The sequence below is a fragment of the Bombina bombina genome, chromosome 3 (assembly GCF_027579735.1).
Source record: "Bombina bombina isolate aBomBom1 chromosome 3, aBomBom1.pri, whole genome shotgun sequence".
NCBI classification, from domain to species: Eukaryota; Metazoa; Chordata; class Amphibia; order Anura; family Bombinatoridae; genus Bombina; species Bombina bombina.
Window position 1 is genome coordinate 862,835,833 of NC_069501.1, and position 22,052 is coordinate 862,857,884.

General features: G+C 39.7%; 1 protein-coding gene across 1 annotated transcript in view; it reads left to right on the forward strand.

Annotated features, from left to right (window-relative positions):
- The window catches only part of UGGT2 (UDP-glucose glycoprotein glucosyltransferase 2), a 991,813-nt gene that overhangs the window by 786,187 nt on the left and 183,574 nt on the right, over nt 1-22,052 (forward strand). The window contains exon 29 of the mRNA XM_053707835.1: nt 3,984-4,069. Coding sequence (XP_053563810.1) covers nt 3,984-4,069 — 86 coding nt within the window. The remainder of the gene's footprint in view (nt 1-3,983; nt 4,070-22,052) is intronic.

The following is a 22,052-nucleotide window of genomic DNA, read 5'->3' on the forward strand; positions in this document are numbered from 1 at the left end:
GAGTTGGCTGGAGTAATTATGCCAGTTCCAGTTCCGGAACAGGGGATGGGGTTTTATTCAAATCTCTTCATTGTACCAAAGAAGGAGAATTCCTTCAGACCAGTTCTGGATCTAAAATTATTGAATCGTTATGTAAGGATACCAACGTTCAAGATGGTAACTGTAAGGACGATATTGCCTTTTGTTCAGCAAGGGAATTATATGTCCACAATAGATTTACAGGATGCATATCTGCATATTCCGATTCATCCAGATCATTATCAGTTCCTGAGATTCTCTTTTCTAGACAAGCATTACCAATTTGTGGCTCTACCGTTTGGCCTTGCTACAGCTCCAAGAATTTTCACAAAGATTCTCGGTGCCCTTCTGTCTGTAATCAGAGAACAGGGTATTGTGGTATTTCCTTATTTGGACGATATCTTGGTACTTGCTCAGTCTTTACATTTAGCAGAGTCTCATACGAATCGACTTGTGTTGTTTCTTCAAGATCATGGTTGGAGGATCAATTTACCAAAAAGTTCTTTGATTCCTCAAACAAGGGTAACCTTTCTGGGTTTCCAGATAGATTCAGTGTCCATGACTCTGTCTTTAACAGACAAGAGACGTCTAAAATTGATTACAGCCTGTCGAAACCTTCAGTCTCAATCATTCCCTTCGGTAGCCTTATGCATGGAAGTTCTAGGTCTTATGACTGCTGCATCGGACGCGATCCCCTTTGCTCGTTTTCACATGCGACCTCTTCAGCTCTGTATGCTGAACCAATGGTGCAGGGATTACACGAAGATATATCAATTAATATCTTTAAAACCGATTGTTCGGCACTCTCTAACGTGGTGGACAGATCACCTTCGTTTAATTCAGGGGGCTTCTTTTGTTCTTCCGACCTGGACTGTAATTTCAACAGATGCAAGTCTCACAGGTTGGGGAGCTGTGTGGGGATCTCTGACGGCACAAGGAGTTTGGGAATCTCAGGAGGTGAGATTACCGATCAATATCTTGGAACTCCGTGCAGTTTTCAGAGCTCTTCAGTTTTGGCCTCTTCTGAAGAGAGAATCGTTCATTTGTTTTCAGACAGACAATGTCACAACTGTGGCATACATCAATCATCAAGGAGGGACTCACAGTCCTCTGGCTATGAAAGAAGTATCTCGAATTTTAGTTTGGGCGGAATCCAGCTCCTGTCTAATCTCTGCGGTTCATATCCCAGGTGTAGACAATTGGGAAGCGGATTATCTCAGTCGCCAAACGTTGCATCCGGGCGAATGGTCTCTTCACCCAGAGGTATTTCTTCAGATTGTTCAAATGTGGGGGCTCCCAGAGATAGATCTGATGGCCTCTCATCTAAACAAGAAACTTCCCAGGTATCTGTCCAGATCCCGGGATCCTCAGGCGGAGGCAGTGGATGCATTATCACTTCCTTGGAAGTATCATCCTGCCTATATCTTTCCGCCTCTAGTTCTTCTTCCAAGAGTTATCTCCAAGATTCTGAGGGAATGCTCGTTTGTTCTGCTAATAGCTCCGGCATGGCCTCACAGGTTTTGGTATGCGGATCTTGTCCGGATGGCATCTTGCCAACCATGGACTCTTCCGTTAAGACCAGACCTTCTGTCACAAGGTCCTCTTTTCCATCCGGATCTGAAATCCTTAAATTTAAAGGTATGGAGATTGAACGCTTGATTCTTGGTCATAGAGGTTTCTCTGACTCCGTGATTAATACTATGTTACAGGCTCGTAAATCTGTATCTCGAGAGATATATTATAGAGTCTGGAAGACTTATATTTCTTGGTGTCTTTCTCATCATTTTTCTTGGCATTCTTTTAGAATACCGAGAATTTTACAGTTTCTTCAGGATGGTTTAGATAAGGGTTTGTCCGCAAGTTCTTTGAAAGGACAAATCTCCGCTCTTTCTGTTCTTTTTCACAGAAAGATTGCTATTCTTCCTGATATTCATTGTTTTGTACAAGCTTTGGTTCGTATAAAACCTGTCATTAAGTCAATTTCTCCTCCTTGGAGTTTGAATTTGGTTCTGGGAGCTCTTCAAGCTCCTCCGTTTGAACCTATGCATTCATGGAACATTAAATTACTTTCTTGGAAAGTTTTGTTCCTTTTGGCCATCTCTTCTGCTAGAAGAGTTTCTGAATTATCTGCTCTTTCGTGTGAGTCTCCTTTTCTGATTTTTCATCAGGATAAGGCGGTGTTGCGAACTTCTTTTGAATTTTTACCTAAAGTTGTGAATTCCAACAACATTAGTAGAGAAATTGTGGTTCCTTCATTATGTCCTAATCCTAAGAATTCTAAGGAGAAATCATTGCATTCTTTGGATGTTGTTAGAGCTTTGAAATATTATGTTGAAGCTACGAAATCTTTCCGTAAGACTTCTAGTCTATTTGTTATCTTTTCCGGTTCTAGGAAAGGCCAGAAAGCTTCTGCCATTTCTTTGGCATTTTGGTCGAAATCTTTAATTCATCTTGCCTATGTTGAGTCGGGTAAAATTCCGCCTCAGAGAATTACAGCTCATTCTACTAGGTCAGTATCTACTTCCTGGGCGTTTAGGAATGAAGCTTCGGTTGACCAGATCTGCAAAGCAGCAACTTGGTCCTCTTTGCATACTTTTACTAAATTCTACCATTTTGATGTATTTTCTTCTTCTGAAGCAGTTTTTGGTAGAAAAGTTCTTCAGGCAGCGGTTTCAGTTTGAATCTTCTGCTTATGTTTTTTGTTAAACTTTATTTTGGGTGTGGATTATTTTCAGCAGGAATTGGCTGTCTTTATTTTATCCCTCCCTCTCTAGTGACTCTTGTGTGGAAAGATCCACATCTTGGGTAGTCATTATCCCATACGTCACTAGCTCATGGACTCTTGTTAATTACATGAAAGAAAACATAATTTATGTAAGAACTTACCTGATAAATTCATTTCTTTCATATTAACAAGAGTCCATGAGGCCCACCCTTTTTTGTGGTGGTTTTGATTTTTTTGTATAAAGCACAATTATTCCAATTCCTTATTTTATATGCTTCGCACTTTTTTTCTTATCACCCCACTTCTTGGCTATTCGTTAAACTGATTTGTGGGTGTGGTGAGGGGTGTATTTATAGGCATTTTAAGGTTTGGGAAACTTTGCCCCTCCTGGTAGGAATGTATATCCCATACGTCACTAGCTCATGGACTCTTGTTAATATGAAAGAAATGAATTTATCAGGTAAGTTCTTACATAAATTATGTTTTTTTTGGTTTATCTTTAATTAATTTATCTTTTTAATAGGTTATAAATGGGAGGCAAGGATGCAGGTAATTACTGCAGTTTCTACTTTGTTACTGCCGTGGCATATTATTTAATGCATCTCTATATAGCTATATAGTTCTCCAAAGCCACGGCCCTGCAGGCAATGATCTCTAAGATCTCTGGTTTGATTTGCAGCTAATAACTTGTAACCAATTAACTTAAATCTGCTAAATTCATTTCTCTCATGATGGTGAGCATCCTTCCTTTCTTTTGTTTAGTTGGTGTCAGTACTTGTTTTGCACTTCTTCTGTCCCGCTTTATCTTTCATGCTTGTCTGTTTTCTCTGTCTACTTGACTAAATCTATTACTGAGGATTTTGGGTAAGTGGAGGGAATTTAAAGCTATGTTATGTTGAAGTGTCTTTTGCCTCCTCCTAGTGATCAGGGGAATGACTTGTGGAATCTAATTATCATGAAATAAATGAATTTATCAGGCAAGCATACATTTTTTGTTGTTTCACTCTTGAAGTAGAATTATATGAATGTCTGCCTCTCAGAGCAATTTTGGGATCAAGTCCTTTTCCCATCTACCCCCTCAGACTTTTTAAAGGAGTTTCTGCTTACTTTGTAGCTAGAGGCCACGTATCCATTAATACTATTATGGTTCTGCTTTGAGAATGAATACAATGATTTATCTGTAAATATAATCCCGATTTTATGTTTGATACACATAAACCTGCACTTTTTTTTTTACCAGGGATATTTCCAATTAAAGGCCAATCCAGGTGCTTGGATGTTACGCCTTCGTAAAGGAAGATCAGATGATATCTACCATATATTTTCGTAAGTATATAAAAAAAAAAAGGGCAGTCTGTAATTTGCATGAATATGCATGAAGAATCAAAAATGATGGTATTGGCAATTTTCCATTTTCTTGTGAGAGCTTTTTTTTTCAGCACTGTTGGCTTTTCTCAGTAATACAAATTCCAAATGCAGAATTCCATAATGATTCCGAAAAGCTAGTCTAAATTTATTTTAAACGATGACTATTACCTTTCTGATTACAGTACTGTAGTATCTGATAGTACTATGTGTACAAAAGTGTTATAATGAAAAATGACCTTCAGGTTGTATGTATAAGCTGTATCATGACATCTAAACATTGCCTAAATGACAAGATATTGTTGCTTACGCTTGGTCCCATCCCCTCTACAAACTGTCACATTTTACATATGCAAATATACAAATATTCCGAAAATCCAAACCTTTTCCGGTGCCAAGCTGTTTGGATAAAGGGTTTTGTATCTGCATAGGATGAAATTGCTCTGTAAAAGACCTTAATAATTGTTTTTTGTTCTAAAACCAGTGTTATAAATGTAAAAATGTGTTGGTTTCTATCTTGCATTTTATGTGAAAATTCCAATCACTAGGAATATACAGCATTTAGTACACATTTGTTATGACCGCACAATAAGCAGGAGTTGACTCTTGCCATAAAGCTTAAAATAAGCTGCTATTAGGAGTTACCTATTTCTAGTGGATGTCGCCCTTTCAGCTTTGTTTCTCCTCTGTTCATATAAACTGTAAGGCTCTCACATTGCCTCTTGACTGTTTATGTCTTTCCTGGTTCCAATACCTCCTCCCTGGTCCTCAGATCAGTTTAGTATTTTACACCCTTTGAACCTATCGATCACATCTCCACACATTAATGATTCCTTTCTGTGGTGGTTATTGTATGATATATGCTACATTTGCAAGTTTAGTGCTTTATTTTCATAAACAACTTCTCTAGTTTTTAAAAACAAGAACTAGTTTTACTTATAGTCCGTAACGTCCTCCAAAAAGCTGTGCAATCCACTACTGAAAACACTGTATTTCCATTAGTATGTGGTAAAAGCCCTGAAATATTGCACAACAATATTTCATAAATCCTTCATTTCCCATTGTCTTCTGTAAGCCATTTTTCTGGCACATCTGGCAATGATGAGAAGACTTTCACTTTCCCTATTACTGCTCATTGTATTAGTTTGGTTGCGACCTTGCTGTTGACCTGCCATGAGGCCTGCGTAAAGAGACTGTATTGTAAAATTATCTCCCATGTTCCCAGTGATTCATTTTACCTGCTAGAGTGTATTAAATTATTTGTAAACAGCGCCTTTACCTTTATTTGAAATAGCCACTTTTGCCTGTTAAAAGTACCACCTATACTGAAAAATATGAATACAGCAGTATTCCCTATAGAAAAGATGATGAGGCAGCAAAAGAAATCAATCACCTAGGGAGGGGGGGCAGTGGAAGAAAGAGAGAGTTTTGTGTCTGAAATAGCTTATTTTGTTCATTGAACCTCCATCTGTAATAAAGATTTCATTACTAATGGCATTTTATGAATTGAGAGAGAACTTAATCAGATCTGCTCTTTTTGCAAGCTCAGCCCATTTAAATTGACATTTCCTTGTGAACAATGAATTTTGGCTTTAATGAGCAGACAGAAACAGTTGTTTTAAATATAGAAATAAGCATTAAAAATCCCTTACATTTAGTACTCTGCAGTTTGTATAACAAGTAATTGGGAACACATTAAGGGGGAACACATTTTGAGAGTAGAGTGTCCCTTTAAACATTTGTGTAACATGACCACAAATTATTAACTCTTTACTGTGTCTTTGCTGAGGAAGCATTTGGATGAGATTTTTCTTGCTATCTTATTTCTTGGGCAGTGGTAAATTCACCTGGATATCCCATATTACTATAGTAAAGCAAGATGTCTTTATGGTTTAACAGTTTTCAGTAAATATTTAATTCAAGGTTAATAGATATGAGCTAGCCGATATTATTCCAATTATTTAAACTTGTGATCTATAGTGTGTTAATTGACTGTCACCTTACCTTTGTCCTGCTATTAAATGCCTCTTGTCATAAATTGCCATGGGGAAATGAGTCCTGCAAGAGTTCACATTAAATGGAAATGTTTAATACTTAAATGACCTCATATGACAGTGTATTGAAGTATTAAGTTTTATCATCAGCTGCTGCTGTTTGATTTTAAAATGCCTCTTAGTTCAGCACAGTCATTATTATAATTGCTGTAATGAAGTTAGTTTCCTATTACATTTATGAATATAATGAATGTCCACCGTCAGTATAGGTATAGATATAATATGATGCTTAGCTTCAAAGCATGTGGACATTTTGCAAATATTTCTTCCCATTCTAAATAGGACAGAAACACAATCTCTAGGGTGATATCTTTGATATTTGCCTGACTCACCCAGTACATTAACCCACTTTAAAAAGGCCATAATAATTTGGATCCTTCTGCAACGTGTTTTACATTGAAATCTACCAAAACAAGCTTATTAAATTATGACAACTGGCTTTCTTCCGTCTGTATGAACTGTATTATCAAGTCAAAATAAACGTTTAGGATTCAGATAGAGCATGCAGTTTTAAAAGGACACTGAACCCAATTTTTTTCTTTTGTGATTCAGATAGAGCATGAACTTTTCAGAAAATGTTTAATTTACTCCTATTATCAAATTTTCTTCGTTCTCTTGGTATCTTTATTTGAAATGCAAGAATGTAAGCTTAGATGCCGGCCCATTTTTGGTGAACAACCTGGGTTGTTCTTGCTGATTGGTGGATAAATTCATCCACCAATAAAAATGTGCTGTCCAGAGTACTGAACCATAAAAAAAAAAGCTTAGATACCTTCTTTTTCAACTAAAGATAGAAAGAGAACGAAGAAAAATTGATAATAGGAGTAAATTAGAAAGTTGCTTAAAATTGCATGCTCTATCTAAATCACGAAGCAAGATATTTGGGTTCAGTGTCCCTTTAAGACACTTTCCAGTTTACTTCCATTATCAAATTTTGTACAGTCTTTTTATATTCACACTTTCTTGCAAACAAGATCTTACTGAGCATGTGCACAAGCTCACAGGGTATACGTATACTAGTCTGTGATTGGCTGATGTATGTCACATGATACAGGGGGCCGGAAAATGGGAGAAAAAATAAAATTGTCAGAATAAAATCTACTGCTTATTTTAAATTCTGAGTAGGTGTTATTGCCTTTTTTATTATGGCTTTGTTAATTATACGTTTCTACTGCATTGAGTGGTCCTTTATTAATCCTGGAACGTATATTGAATCACTATGATTAAGTGTTGTTTATTATGTAGCCGTGCTTAATGTACTCAGCTGTACGGAATATGGCGGCGCTTTCAAAATAAATGATAATTGTAAAAATAATGACTATACAAAGTTGCATTGTGGTGGAAGTTCTCACACTTATTAATGCTACACTTAACAGTAAAAAAACTGTATATTTTTTCTTCAAGAAATTCCCAGACTTGCATTCTAGTTGTCAGAATCTAACTTTACCTTTTTAGCAAGTTATGATTTAATGGACGAAAAAGTATATAATTAATTCCCATGCGCTTTGACTACAGATGGTTTGGCATGTGTTTGATTTCCTCCAATGGCAGGGTGTAGTGCTTGGGGTGTCTATTTCATTTCAGGTCAATCTGTTCATTGTCAATAGTCTGTATAGGCTGTCTGGTTGCTTTTTTTATAACATTCAGGTAGATTTCGAGTTTTGCGTTTTTAACTGAGCTGAAAAAATGGCAATTCCAGCATAATGGCCAGTAACACATATTACAAGCTATATACCGCAAGCATTTTAGCCTGTAACGCAACGTCCATTCTGCACTCAAATGCACCGATATACTGACACAATCCATACCGCCATCTGAGAGCAGTAGTTATGAGTTTTGCGCAACAAAAATGTTTCACAAAACTCATAACTAAACTGTTACAAAGTACACTAACACCAATAAACTACCTATTACCCCTAAACCGCCACCCTCCCGCATCGCAAACTATATTTAAAACTTATTAACCCCTAATCTGCCGCCCCCACCCACATCGCGACTATTAAATAAACCTAATAACCCGTAATCCGCCACCCCCCGACATCGACGACACTATAATAAAGCTATTAACCCCTAATCTGCCTCTTAGGTATCTTTATGGCATACTCATATTATTTCATCCCTTGACCATGCTGAATGTTCTTGTTGAACAGCAGAATCACAATAAGGAGGGGACAGTAAAGGTGGTGGTAATGGATAGCTTGCTACACGGACGTGCAGTGAGGTCAGTGGCTGGGGAGGCACTGGCTAGAGTCAGAGCCAGACTGCTGAGATATTAGATAAACAATAAAATGACACACACAAATACACAGACAGTTGTTCTCATGCACCAGCCTCCTTCTACTGACTCGCCCTCACAACCTCTGGCTGCCACATTCACATACATGCAGTCAGCCAGAGCATCACATCAGGACCACACAATCTCAGTGCTGCACTCCACGCCATGCAAATTCAAATATAAGGTTTAGCACTTTAAAATATATACACACTTATAGAAAGTACTATCAAGCTGTGACAATAGTGATAACTATATTTATACAATACAGGCTTGAGTAAATTAGCTTCATCTACATCATCATACACAGCTGTTGGCTTAAAAAGAAAGGAACATGCTCCTTGCGGGGTTTTTCTGAAATCACAGACATCTTTTTTGTGTTAAAGCCATTAGTTTATCTATTTATGTATTGTAGCTAAGTATAAAATTATACTTTATAGGCGGTTTTATGATCTAAGCAATCACTGTGTAGAATGCACCAAATTCAGGCAATTTACAGGATTTGTAGATAAATTATAGCAAAAACAAGAAAAAAAGACTGCACCTTTCAGAATAAACTTTCAAATTGGAAAACCTTTGTTAAGTTCAAATAAGTGTGTGGGGGCTGACTTTATTTATATAGAGAGATATTACAATACTGAAATTTCATATCAACAGCTACAGTATATCTATTCCATAATACACAAATAATAGTTTCTGGTGAAGAAACCCTAATAAATAAATTAAATAATTTCAATAATAAAAGTTCTAACCATAGTGTATAATCACACTGAGCATTATTAGATATCATGTCATTAATATGGCTGAAAAATAATTAAATATATGCAAAAGTTTAGGCACCCCTGACAATTTCCATGATTTTCATTTATAAATAATTGGGTGTTTGGATCAGCAATTTCATTTTGATCTATCAAATAACTGAAGGACACAGTAATATTTCAGTAGTGAAATGAGGTTTATTAGATTAACAGAAAATGTGCAATATGCATCAAAACGAAATTAGACAGGTGCATAAATTTGGACACCCCAACAGAAATATTGCATAAATATTTAGTAGAGCCTTTAGCAGAAATAACAGCCTCTAGACTCTTCCTATAGCATGTAATGGGTGTCTGGATTCTGGATGAAGGTATTTTGGACCATTCCTCCTTGCCAAATATCTCCAGTTCAGTTAGGTTTGATGGTTGCCGAGCATGGACAGTCCTCTTCAAATCACCCCACAGATTTTCAATGATATTCAGGTCTGGGGACTGGGATGGCCATTCCAGAACATTGTGCTTGTTCCTCTGTACAAATGCCAGAGTAGATTTTGAGCAGTGTTTTGGCTTGTCTTGTTGAAATATCCAGCTTCGGCGTAACTTCAACTTTGTGACTGATTCCTCAACATTATTCTCAAGTATCTGCTGATATTGAGTAGAATCCATGCTACCCTCAACTTTAACAAGATTCCCAGTACCGGCACTGGCCACACAGCCCCACAGCATGATGGAACATCCACCAAATTTTACTGTGGCTAGCAAGTGTTTGTCTTGGAACGCTGTGTTCTTTTGCCACCATGCATAACGCCCCTTGTTATGACCAAATACCTCAATCTTTGTTTCATCAGACCACAACACCTTCTTCCAAAATTAAGCTAGCGTCTCCAAGGGTGCGTTTGCATACCTCAAGCGACTCTGTTTGTGGCGTGTGTGCAGAAAAGGCTTCTTCCGCATCACTCTCCCATACAGCTTCTCCTTGTGCAAAGTGCTCTGAATTGTTGAACAATACACAGTGACACCATCTGCAGCAAGATGATGTTGTAGGTCTTTGGAGGTGGTCTGTGGGCTGTTTTTGACCGTTCTCACCATCCTTTGCCTCTCTGATATTTTACTTTTGCCCTTAACAAGAACTGTGCCTGTGGTCTTCCATTTCCTCACTATGTTCCGCACAATGGACACTGACAGCTTAAATCTCTGTGATAGCTTTTTGTAGCCTTCCCCTAAACCATAATGTTGAACAATATTTGTTTTAAGGTCATTTGAGAGTTGTTTTGAGGCCCCCATGTTTCCACTCTTCAGAGAAGAGTCAAAGAGAACAACAACTTGCAATTGGCCACCTTAAATACCTTTTCTCATGATTGGATGCACCTGTCTATGAAGTTCAAGGCTTAATGGGCTCACCAAACCAATTGGCTAGGTTGTTACAGGTATTCAAATCAAGAAAATGACAAGGGTGCCCAAATGTATGCACCTGTCTATTTTTGTTTTGATGCATATTACACATTTTCTGTTAATCCAATAAACCTCATTTCACTACTGAAATATTACTGTGTCTTTCAGTTATGAGAGAGAGAGAGATTTTCTCCAACATTGGTGTGTCCGGTCCACGGCGTCATCCTTACTTGTGGGAATATCTCTTCCCCAACAGGAAATGGCAAAGAATCCCAGCAAAGCTGTCCATATAGTCCCTCCTAGGCTCCGCCCACCCCAGTCATTCTCTTTGCCGTTGCACAGACAACATCTCCACGGAGATGGTTAAGAGTATGTGGTGTTTAGTTGTAGTTTTTTTATTCTACTATCAAGAGTTTGTTATTTTAAAATAGTGCTGGTATGTACTATTTACTCTGAAACAGAAAAAGATGAAGAGTTCTGTTTGTGAGAGGAAGATGATTTTAGCAGACAGTAACTAAAATCGTTTGCTGTTTCCACATAGGACTGTTGAGATGAAGTAACTTCAGTTGGGGGAAACAGTTAGCAGACTTTTCTGCTTAAGGTATGACTAGCTATATTTCTAACAAGACTGTGTAATGCTGGAAGGCTGTCATTTCCCCTCATGGGGACCGGTAAGCCATTTTCTTAGTCTCAAACAGAATAAAGGGCTTATTATGGGCTATAAAACTGGTAGACACTTTTCTGGGCAAAATCGACTGCTTTATTTGGGCATTTTATACATGTTTATGCTTGTAATTCACACTTATAAGCTTGGGGAACGTTTTTTAACGTCAGGCACTGTGTTAGATACCTTTCCAGTCAGGAAGGGCCTTCCCAGTTGTAGGCTGGGGCTCATTTTCGCGCCATTACTGCGCAGTTACTTTTGAGAGCAAGACATGCAGATGCATGTGTGAGGATCTGAAAGTAGTTGGAAAAGTTCCTAGAAGGCTTCATCTGGTATTGTATTCCCCCCTGGGTTTGGTAAAGTCGCAGCAAAGGCTGTAGCTGGGACTGTAGAGGGGTTAAAACTGTAACCTGCTCCGGTTTCTTTATTTTAAGGGTTAAAGCTCTGAAAATTGGTGTGCAATACTTTGAATGCTTTAAGACACTGTGGTGAAAATTTGGTAAATTTTGAACAATTCCTTCATTCTTTTTCACATATTCAGTAATAAAGTGTGCACTGTTTAAAATTTAAAGAGACAGTAACGGTTTTGTTTAAAACGTTTTTTTTGACAAGTTTAAGCCTGTTTAACATGTCTGCACCTTCAGATAAGCTATGTTCTATATGTTTGAAGATCAATGTGTGTCCCCCTTCAAAATTGTGTGATAATTGTGCCATAGCGTCCAAACAAAGTAAGGACAGTATTGCCACAGATAGTAAAGTTGCCCAAGATGATTCATCAGATGAAGGGAGTAGAAATAGTTCTACATCATCTCCTTCTGTGTCTACACCAGTTTTGCCCACGCAGGAGGCCCCTAGTACTTCTAGCGCGCCAATGCTTATTACTATGCAACAATTAATGGCAGTAATGGATAACTCCATAGCAAATATTTTATCCAAAATGCCTGTATATCAGAGAAAGCGTGATTGCTCTGTTTTAAACACTGTAGAGCAGGAGGGCACTGATGATAATTGCTCTGTCATACCCTCACACCAATCTGAAGGGGTCATGAGGGAGGTTTTGTCGGATGGGGAAATTTCAGATTCAGGTAAAATTTCTCAACAGGCAGAACCTGATGTTGTGACATTTAAATTTAAATTAGAGCATCTCCGCGCACTGCTTAAGGAGGTGTTATCTACTCTGGATGATTGTGACAACCTGGTCATTCCAGAAAAATTATGCAAGATGGGCAAGTTCCTAGAGGTTCCGGTGCACCCTGACGCTTTTCCTATACCCAAGCGGGTGGCGGATATAGTGAATAAGGAGTGGGAGAAGCCCGGCATACCTTTTGTCCCCCCTCCTATATTTAAGAAATTATTTCCTATGGTCGACCCCAGAAAGGACTTATGGCAGACAGTCCCTAAGGTCGAGGGGGCAGTTTCTACGTTAAACAAGCGCACTACTATTCCTATTGAGGATAATTGTGCTTTCAAAGATCCTATGGATAAAAAATTGGAGGGTTTGCTTAAAAAGATTTTTGTACAGCAAGGTTACCTCCTGCAACCCATTTCGTGCATTGTTCCTGTCACTACGGCAGCGTGGTTCTGGTTCGAGGAACTAGAAAAGTCGCTCAGTAGAGAGACTCCGTATGAGGAGGTTATGGACAGAGTTCACGCACTTAAGTTGGCTAACTCTTTTATTTTAGATGCCGCTTTGCAACTAGCTAGATTAGCGGCGAAAAATTCAGGGTTTGCAATTGTGGCGCGCAGAGCGCTTTGGCTAAAGTCTTGGTCAGCGGATGTATCTTCCAAGTCAAAATTGCTTAATATTCCCTTCAAGGGTAAGACTCTCTTTGGGCCAGAATTGAAAGAGATTATTTCAGACATCACTGGGGGAAAGGGCCATGCCCTCCCACAAGATAGGCCTTTCAAAGCCAAGAATAAGTCTAATTTTCGTTCCTTTCGCAATTTCAGGAATGGACCGGCCTCTAACTCTGCATCCTCTAAACAAGAGGGTAATGCCTCTCAAACCAAACCAGCCTGGAAACCGGCGCAAGGCTGGAACAAGGGTAAGCAGGCCAAGAAGCCTGCTGCTGCTAACAAAACAGCATGAAGGAGTAGCCCCCGATCCGGGACCGGATCTAGTAGGGGGCAGACTCTCTCTCTTTGCTCAGGCTTGGGCAAGAGATGTTCAGGATCCCTGGACACTAGAAATAGTTTCTCAGGGTTATCTTCTGGAATTCAAGGAACTACCCCCAAGGGGAAGGTTCCACATGTCTCACTTATCCTCAAACCAAATAAAGAGACAGGCATTCTTACATTGTGTAGAAGACCTGTTAAAGATGGGAGTGATAAACCCAGTTCCAACGGCGGAACAAGGAATGGGATTTTACTCACATCTGTTTGTAGTTCCCAAAAAAGAGGGAACTTTCAGACCAATTCTGGATTTAAAGATCCTAAACAAATTTCTCAGAGTACCATCGTTCAAAATGGAAACCATTCGAACGATTCTACCCACAATCCAGGACGGTCAATTTATGACTACTGTGGATCTAAAGGATGCGTATCTACATATTCCTATCCACAAAGAACATCATCAGTTCCTAAGGTTCGCCTTTCTGGACAAACATTACCAGTTTGTGGCCCTCCCATTCGGGTTAGCCACTGCTCCAAGGATTTTCACAAAGGTACTCGGATCCCTTCTAGCGGTTCTAAGACCAAGGGGCATTGCAGTAGTACCGTACTTGGACGACATTCTAATACAAGCGTCGTCTCTTTCAAAGGCAAAGGCTCACACAGACATCGTTCTGGCCTTTCTCAGATCTCACGGATGGAAGGTGAACATAGAAAAAAGTTCCCTGTCTCTGTCGACAAGAGTTCCCTTCTTGGGAACAATAATAGATTCTTTAGAAATGAGGATTTTCCTGACAGAAGTCAGAAAGTCAAAACTTCTAAACGCTTGTCAAGTTCTTCATTCTATTCCTCGTCCTTCCGTAGCTCAGTGCATGGAAGTAGTAGGATTGATGGTTGCAGCAATTCATCTAAGACCATTACAACTGTGCATGCTGAAACAGTGGAATGGGGACTATACAGACTTGTCTCCAGTGATTCAAGTAGATCAGAAGACCAGAGACTTACTCCGTTGGTGGCTAACCCTGGACCACCTGTCCCAGGGAATGAGCTTCCGCAGACCAGAGTGGGTCATCGTCACAACCGACGCCAGTCTAGTGGGCTGGGGCGCGGTCTGGGAATCCCTGAAAGCTCAGGGACTATGGTCTCGGGAAGAGTCTCTTCTCCCGATAAACATTCTGGAACTGAGAGCGATATTCAATGCTCTCAGGGCTTGGCTTCAACTAGCAAAGGCCAGATTCATAAGATTCCAATCAGACAACATGACGACTGTTGCTTATATCAATCATCAGGGGGAACAAGGAGTTCCCTGGCGATGAAAGAAGTGACCAAAATAATAAAATGGGCAGAGGATCACTCCTGCCACCTATCTGCGATCCACATCCCAGGTGTGGAAAACTGGGAGGCGGATTATCTGAGTCGTCAGACATTACATCCGGGGGAGTGGGAACTCCACCCGGAGATCTTTGCCCAGTTGACTCAATTATGGGGCATTCCAGATATGGATCTGATGGCGTCTCGTCAGAACTTCAAGGTTCCTTGCTACGGGTCCAGATCCAGGGATCCCAAGGCGACTCTAGTGGATGCACTAGTAGTGCCTTGGACCTTCAACCTAGCCTATGTGTTTCCACCGTTTCCTCTCATTCCCAGGCTGGTAGCCAGGATCAAGCAGGAGAGGGCCTCTGTGATCTTGATAGCTCCTGCGTGGCCACGCAGGACTTGGTATGCAGACCTGGTGAATATGTCATCGGTGCCACCATGGAAACTACCTTTGAGACAGGATCTTCTTGTACAGGGTCCATTCGAACATCCAAATCTGGTCTCCCTCCAGCTGACGGCTTGGAAATTGAAATCTTGATTCTATCAAAGCGTGGGTTTTCAGATTCGGTGATAGATACTCTAGTTCAAGCCAGAAAACCGGTAACTAGAAAAATTTACCATAAAATATGGAAAAGATATATCTGCTGGTGTGAATCCAAGGGATTCTTATGGAATAAGATCAAAATCCCTAAGATCCTTTCCTTTCTACAAGAGGGTTTGGATAAAGGATTATCAGCGAGTTCTCTAAAGGGACAGATTTCTGCTTTATCTGTCTTATTACACAAACGACTGGCAGCTGTGCCAGATGTTCAAGCATTTGTTCAGGCTCTGGTTAGGATCAAGCCTGTTTACAGACCTTTGACTCCTCCCTGGAGTTTAAATCTAGTTCTTTCAGTTCTTCAAGGGGTTCCGTTTGAACCGCTACATTCCATAGATATTAAGTTGTTATCTTGGAAAGTTTTGTTTTTGGTTGCTATTTCTTCTGCTAGAAGAGTTTCTGAGTTATCTGCTCTGCAGTGTTCTCCGCCCTATCTGGTGTTCCATGCAGATAAGGTTGTTTTGCGTACTAAGCCTGGTTTTCTTCCAAAGGTTGTTTCTAACAAAAATATTAACCAGGAAATAGTTGTTCCTTCTTTGTGTCCGAATCCAGTTTCAAAGAAGGAACGTTTGTTACACAATTTAGACGTAGTCCGTGCTCTAAAATTCTATTTAGAAGCTACAAAAGAGTTCAGACAAACTTCTCTGTTTGTCGTCTATTCTGGTAAATGGAGAGGTCAAAAAGCGACTTCTACCTCTTTCCTTTTGGCTTAAAAGCATCATCCGATTGGCTTACGAGACTGCCGGACGGCAGCCTCCAGAAAGAATCACAGCTCACTCCACTAGGGCTGTGGCTTCCACATGGGCCTTCAAGAACGAGGCTTCTGTTGATCAGATATGTAAGGCAGCGACTTGGTCTTCACTGCACACTTTTGCCAAATTTTACAAATTTGATACTTTTGCTTCTTCAGAGGCTATTTTTGGGAGAAAGGCTTTGCAAGCCGTGGTGCCTTCTGTTTAGGTAACCTGATTTGCTCCCTCCCTTCATCCGTGTCCTAAAGCTTTGGTATTGGTTCCCACAAGTAAGGATGACACCGTGGACCGGACACACCAATGTTGGAGAAAACAGAATTTATGCTTACCTGATAAATTACTTTCTCCAACGGTGTGTCCGGTCCACGGCCCGCCCTGGTTTTTTAATCAGGTTTGATGAATTATTTTCTTTAACTACAGTCACCACGGCACCCTATAGTTTCTCCTGTTTTTTTCCTCCTGTCCGTCGGTCGAATGACTGGGGTGGGCGGAGCCTAGGAGGGACTATATGGACAGCTTTGCTGGGACTCTTTGCCATTTCCTGTTGGGGAAGAGATATTCCCACAAGTAAGCTTGACGCCGTGGACCGGACACACCGTTGGAGAAAGTAATTTATCAGGTAAGCATAAATTCTGTTTCCTCTGTGTGTATTTAGTCTCCCTATGGGAAAAAGGGAGACTAAATACACACAGAGAGAAATGCACTCACAGGAACGAACAACCAGCTCAATACCATTGTTAGCCTGTTCTATGGTGATTTACCATCTGGGTGCAACTTCTTTTAGCCCAGCAATGCTTTTCACAGAGTAGAACTTTCCTGTAGTATATCAGTCTGATCCCGCCTATTACGGTCAGTCCAGCGCCGAAATACTAGGTAATTCCTCTCTGAACAAGGAACAAAGCAAACCCAGATGATCGTTTCGGCCTTCATTGGGCCTCGTCAGTCAGGTGTAGCAGTATTCCTCTAAGCACACTGAGCAAGGAGTCCACGTCTGGTTTCCCCTTTTTCCCATAGGGAGACTAAATACACACAGAGAGAAATGCACTCACAGGAACGAACAACCAGCTCAATACCATTGTTAGCCTGTTCTATGGCGATTTACCACCTGGGTGCAACTTCTTTTAGCCCAGCAATGCTTTTCACAGAGTAGAACTTTCCTGTAGTATATCAGTCTGATCCCGCCTATTACGGTCAGTCCAGCGCCGAAATACTAGGCAATTCCTCTCTGAACAAGGAACAAAGCAACCCCAGACGATCGTTTCGGCCTTCATTGGGCCTCGTCAGTGAGGTGTAGCAGTATTCCTCTAAGCAGACTGAGCAAGGAGTCCACGTCTGGTATGGGAAAAAGGGGAGTCCAGATGTGGACTCCTTGCTCAGTGTGCTTAGAGGAATATGGCTACACCTTACTGACAAGGCCCAATGAAGGCCGAAACGATCGTCTTGGGTTGCTGTGTTACTTGTTCAGGTCATGGGTCTTACAGCAGTGCAATGACCCAAATGGTTTAAGGCAAAGCGCTGGAGATTACTGAACTCGCCAGCAATGCGTCTAGATCTCAATCCCATAGAGAAACTGTGGGGAGATCTCAAAACAGCAGTTGGTAATTGGAACCTTTCCAATCTGAGAGACCCGGAGCAGTTGGCGAAAGAAGAGTGGTCCAAAATTCCAGTAGAGAGGTGTAAGAAACTCATTGATGGTTACTGGAAGCAATTGATTTCAGTTATTTTTCCAAGGGGTGTGCTACCAAATATTAAATTGAGGGTGACAGTAATTTTTTCCAGTCCAGTTTTGCGTGGAATGTGTCAGATTTGGCTTATTTTCTCCATTTTTTTGTGTCATACCAATACAAACAAAAGAAATAAACATGAGAATGCCTAAACATTTGTAATTGCGACAATTTTCTGGGCGAAGTAGTGCATTATCTGACAGAAATGCAGGGGTGCCAATATTTTTGACCATGACTGTATATGCGTACAGAAGCCGCACATATTGGATATTTTCACAGCTGGAATGCTGCACCTCAGATGTATCCTATACCATCTCTTTGGAGAGGTCCTAGTTTTGTGAAGACTTGAAATAGCCAGTCTCACTCAGGCTTTGTGTTGAATACATATATTCTGCAGCAGGAGTTGGTGAACTTAAATTACACGTCTTGGCAATTTGCACTGCCTCACACTTAAGCTGAATTACGGTATTTAAGAAACATTGCACCTCTAAAATATTTATCTCCTCTTTTCACTATACTCCATTAAGGAGCCATGCTTGCTTCACATTCTATCTGGGACAATTTTTATAACTTTGAGCCTTGCTATATATTTGCAAAACACCTTCAGTTCCTAGCTACACATATATGCTTCACTGCTTCTGTTTACACCCACGCCTCTGGGAACTGTTTTTAGTGGGTCCTTCTCCCTTAGATTAATATTAACTATAACTGTACACACTGTTTACTGAGTGATCATACTTTTACCACCTCAGACATGGTTGATATGGCTCTGCAGACTTTCATTTTGGACTCTCTTAGAGGATCACTAATCGTTCTTTAGACCCATATTGCTAAATCCATTGCTGATCTCAGAGGGAGATCAATTCTACTAATGTGAGATTGGATACCATAAAAATAAAAAATATGATCTATCTGTAGACCATGCTAACCTCTTGTCTCATACTCAGAACCTGGCTGACCCCAGCTAGCTGCAGTTAAAAATTAAATTGCAGATCTAGAGTATTGCTCTCGCCACTACAACTTGCAAGTCAGAGGTGTACCGGAGTCGGTCTTCTCGGAAGACCTTTTCTCTTACTTGACCAAATTGTTTTTATCATCTTACTCCTCCGCATTCACTATCTGATAGGGTCTTACAACATGCAAACCGAGGGATGTAAGATTACACTATTAGACCTATAAATAAAAGGTGAAGATTTCTAAGACCTGCACTTCCCCAAAAATGTGTAGGCATATACATATTTGCTGATTTGTTAGCTAGGACCCTACAACAACCAAAGCCTTGAGAGATCATAATGTTATGTGCAGTTGGTGGTACCAAATTAAGTTGTTGGTCTCAAATGAAAATCAGCAGTACACACTCACCAATCTTGCCTAACTAGATTAAGTTGTGGAACATTCCAACCCAGGTTCCTTGCCCATCTTACACGGTTTTGGACACTTATACCCCTTCTTTGGAGCCCCTTCCTCAACGAGGAGCTTCTGTTCCTTCTTGGTTTGCAGGTCCCTTATTAATACATTAGTCAGTTATCTATTTTTGTGAGAAATGTCTTCAAAAGTTCCTTGTTTCTAGATTGTGGTAACCTTTTGATTTTATTTTACTTATATGATATAAAATGTTAATAACTTTTCTTCAATTGAACAGTTTTAGTCTGTTCACTTTTCTGGTCATACTGTTTTGGTTATTACATAAATATGATTTTCCCTTAATTTATTACTATTTAGCATTTTTACTGCAGTACAAAATACATGTAGATTACAAGTTATGGGCGCAACAGGGTGCGAAACGAACACAACAAAAGTTGCATTTTTTTCCCCACTCCATTTTGCTGCCATTACAAGTTTTCAAACAGCCGGCTTGTTTGTGAGATATGATTACGTTAAGCTCCATACCGCACAAAATACAAGCGCTGTTTTGACGTGCTCGTGCATGCTTTCCCCATAGACATCAATAGGGAGAGCGGGTTAGAAAAAAACCTAACACCTGTGATCGCGGAATGAAAAGCTCTGTAATGCAGCCCCATTGATGTCTATGGGGAAAAAAAGTTACATTTAAACCTAACACCCTGATATAAACCCCACGTCTAAACACCCCTGCTACCCTCGACATCGCCAACACCTACATATTGTTATTAACCCCTAATCTGGCACCCCCGACTTTGCCACCACCAAAATAAATCTACTAACCCCTTAACTGCCGCTCCCGATATCTCCGCCACTATACTAAAGTTATTAACCCCTATTCCCCTGCACCCCAACATCGTCCACACTATAATAAATCTATTAACCCCTATTCCGCCGCTCCCCGACATCGCCGCCACTAAATAACGTTAACCCTTAAACCTCTGGCCTCCCATATCACTTCCACTAAATAAACCTATTAACCACTAAAACGCCAGCCCCCCACATTGCAACAACCTAAATTAAACTATATTAACCCCTAAACCTAACCGTAATCCTAACCGTAACCCCAACACCACCTAACTTTAACATAATTAAAATAGTGCTAAATTAAAGTTACAATTATTAACTAAATAATACCTATTTAAAACTAAATGCATACCTGTGAAATAAAACCTAAGCTAGCTACAATATAACTAATATTTATATTGTAGCTAGCTTAGGTTTTATTTTTATTTCACAGGTAAGTTTGTATTTATTTAACTAGGTAGACTAGTTAGTTAATAGTAACTATTTACTAACTACCTAGTTAAAATAAATACAAACGTACCTGTGAAATAAAACCTAAGCTGCCTTACACTAAAACCTTACATTACAACAAATAAAAAACACTAAAATTACAAAAAAAGTAAACCTACCATTACAAAAAATAACAAATGAAATTATCCAAAACAATAAAAAATATTCCTATTCTAAAACCCTTTTAAAAAAAAAAGTTAAACCCCAAAATAAAAAACCCTAATCTATAATAAACTACCAAGGGACCTTAAAAGGGCCTTTTGTGGGCCCTTAAAAGGGCCTTTTGTAGGGCATTGCCCTAAAGAAATCAGCTCTTTTTCTACAAAAGAAAAACAAACACCCCCTAACAGTATACAACCCCCCAACCCACAAAATAAAAATAAAGTAAAACCTAATCTACCCATTGCCATAAAAATGACATTTGTATGGACATTGCCCTTAAAAGGGCATTCAGCTCTTTTGCTTCCCATTAAAAATAAAAAATGGCTATTCTCAAAAGAAAAACACACCCCAAAACGGAAAAAAAAAACATTACGCAAAATAACAAACGATTTATCCAAAATAATAACAATTATTCCTTTTCTATTACCCATTTTTTTGTTAAAAAAACACCCCAAAATAAAAAAAAAACTAATCTATAATAAACTACCAATAGCCCTTAAAAGGACATTTTTGTAGTTAATTGCCCTAAAAGAATTCAGCTCTTTTTCCAAACAAAATACAAAGACCCACTAACATCATAAACCCCCACCCCTCCCCAACCCACAAAATAAAAAAAAACTATCTTAAAAAACCTAATCTACCCATTGCCCTGAAAAGGGCATTTGTATGGGCATTGCCCTTAAAATAGCATTTAGCTCTTTTTTTTTGCCCTTAAAGGGGCATTCGGCTCTTTTAAGAAATGCCCAAAAAAAAAAAAAACACCCAAAAAAACTTAAAACCCCCCACTAACCTCTCTTTAGGTACTAACAGTTGCTGAAGTCCCGCTTGAACGATCTTCATCACGGCGACTTCATCTTCATCCAGGCGGCTCCATCTTCATCCAGGTGGAATCTTCCAATTCAGTAGCTCTCATCCTATTGGCTGATTTGAATTTCCAAAATCAAATCAGCCAATAGGAATGCAAGGGACGCCATTTTGAAAAGGCTCCCTTGCATTGAAGATACAGCATACGGCGGTGACCGTAAGAAGAGGATGCTCTGCGCCCTATGTCTTCAGGATAGATCTGCTCCGCGCCGCTGGGATGACGATATAAGATGCCGTGTGGATGTATATTGAAGACGCCGCCTGGATGAGGATAGAAGACGCCGCCTGGGTGAGGATAGAAGACGCCGCCTAGATGAGGATATAAGACGCCGCATGGATGTAGTGTTAGGATTTTTTAAACTTTTTGGGGTGGCTTTTTTTTTTTTAGTTTAGGGTTTGGGCTTTTCTTAAAAGAGCTAAATGCCCTTTTCAGGGCAATGCAAAAGAGCTAAATGCCCATACAAATGCCCTTTTCAGGGTAATGGTTAGCTTAGGTTTTTCTTAGTTTTTTTATTTTGGAGGGTTGGTTGGGTGGTGGGTTTTACTGTTGGGGGGTCTTTGTAATTTTTTTTACAGGTAAA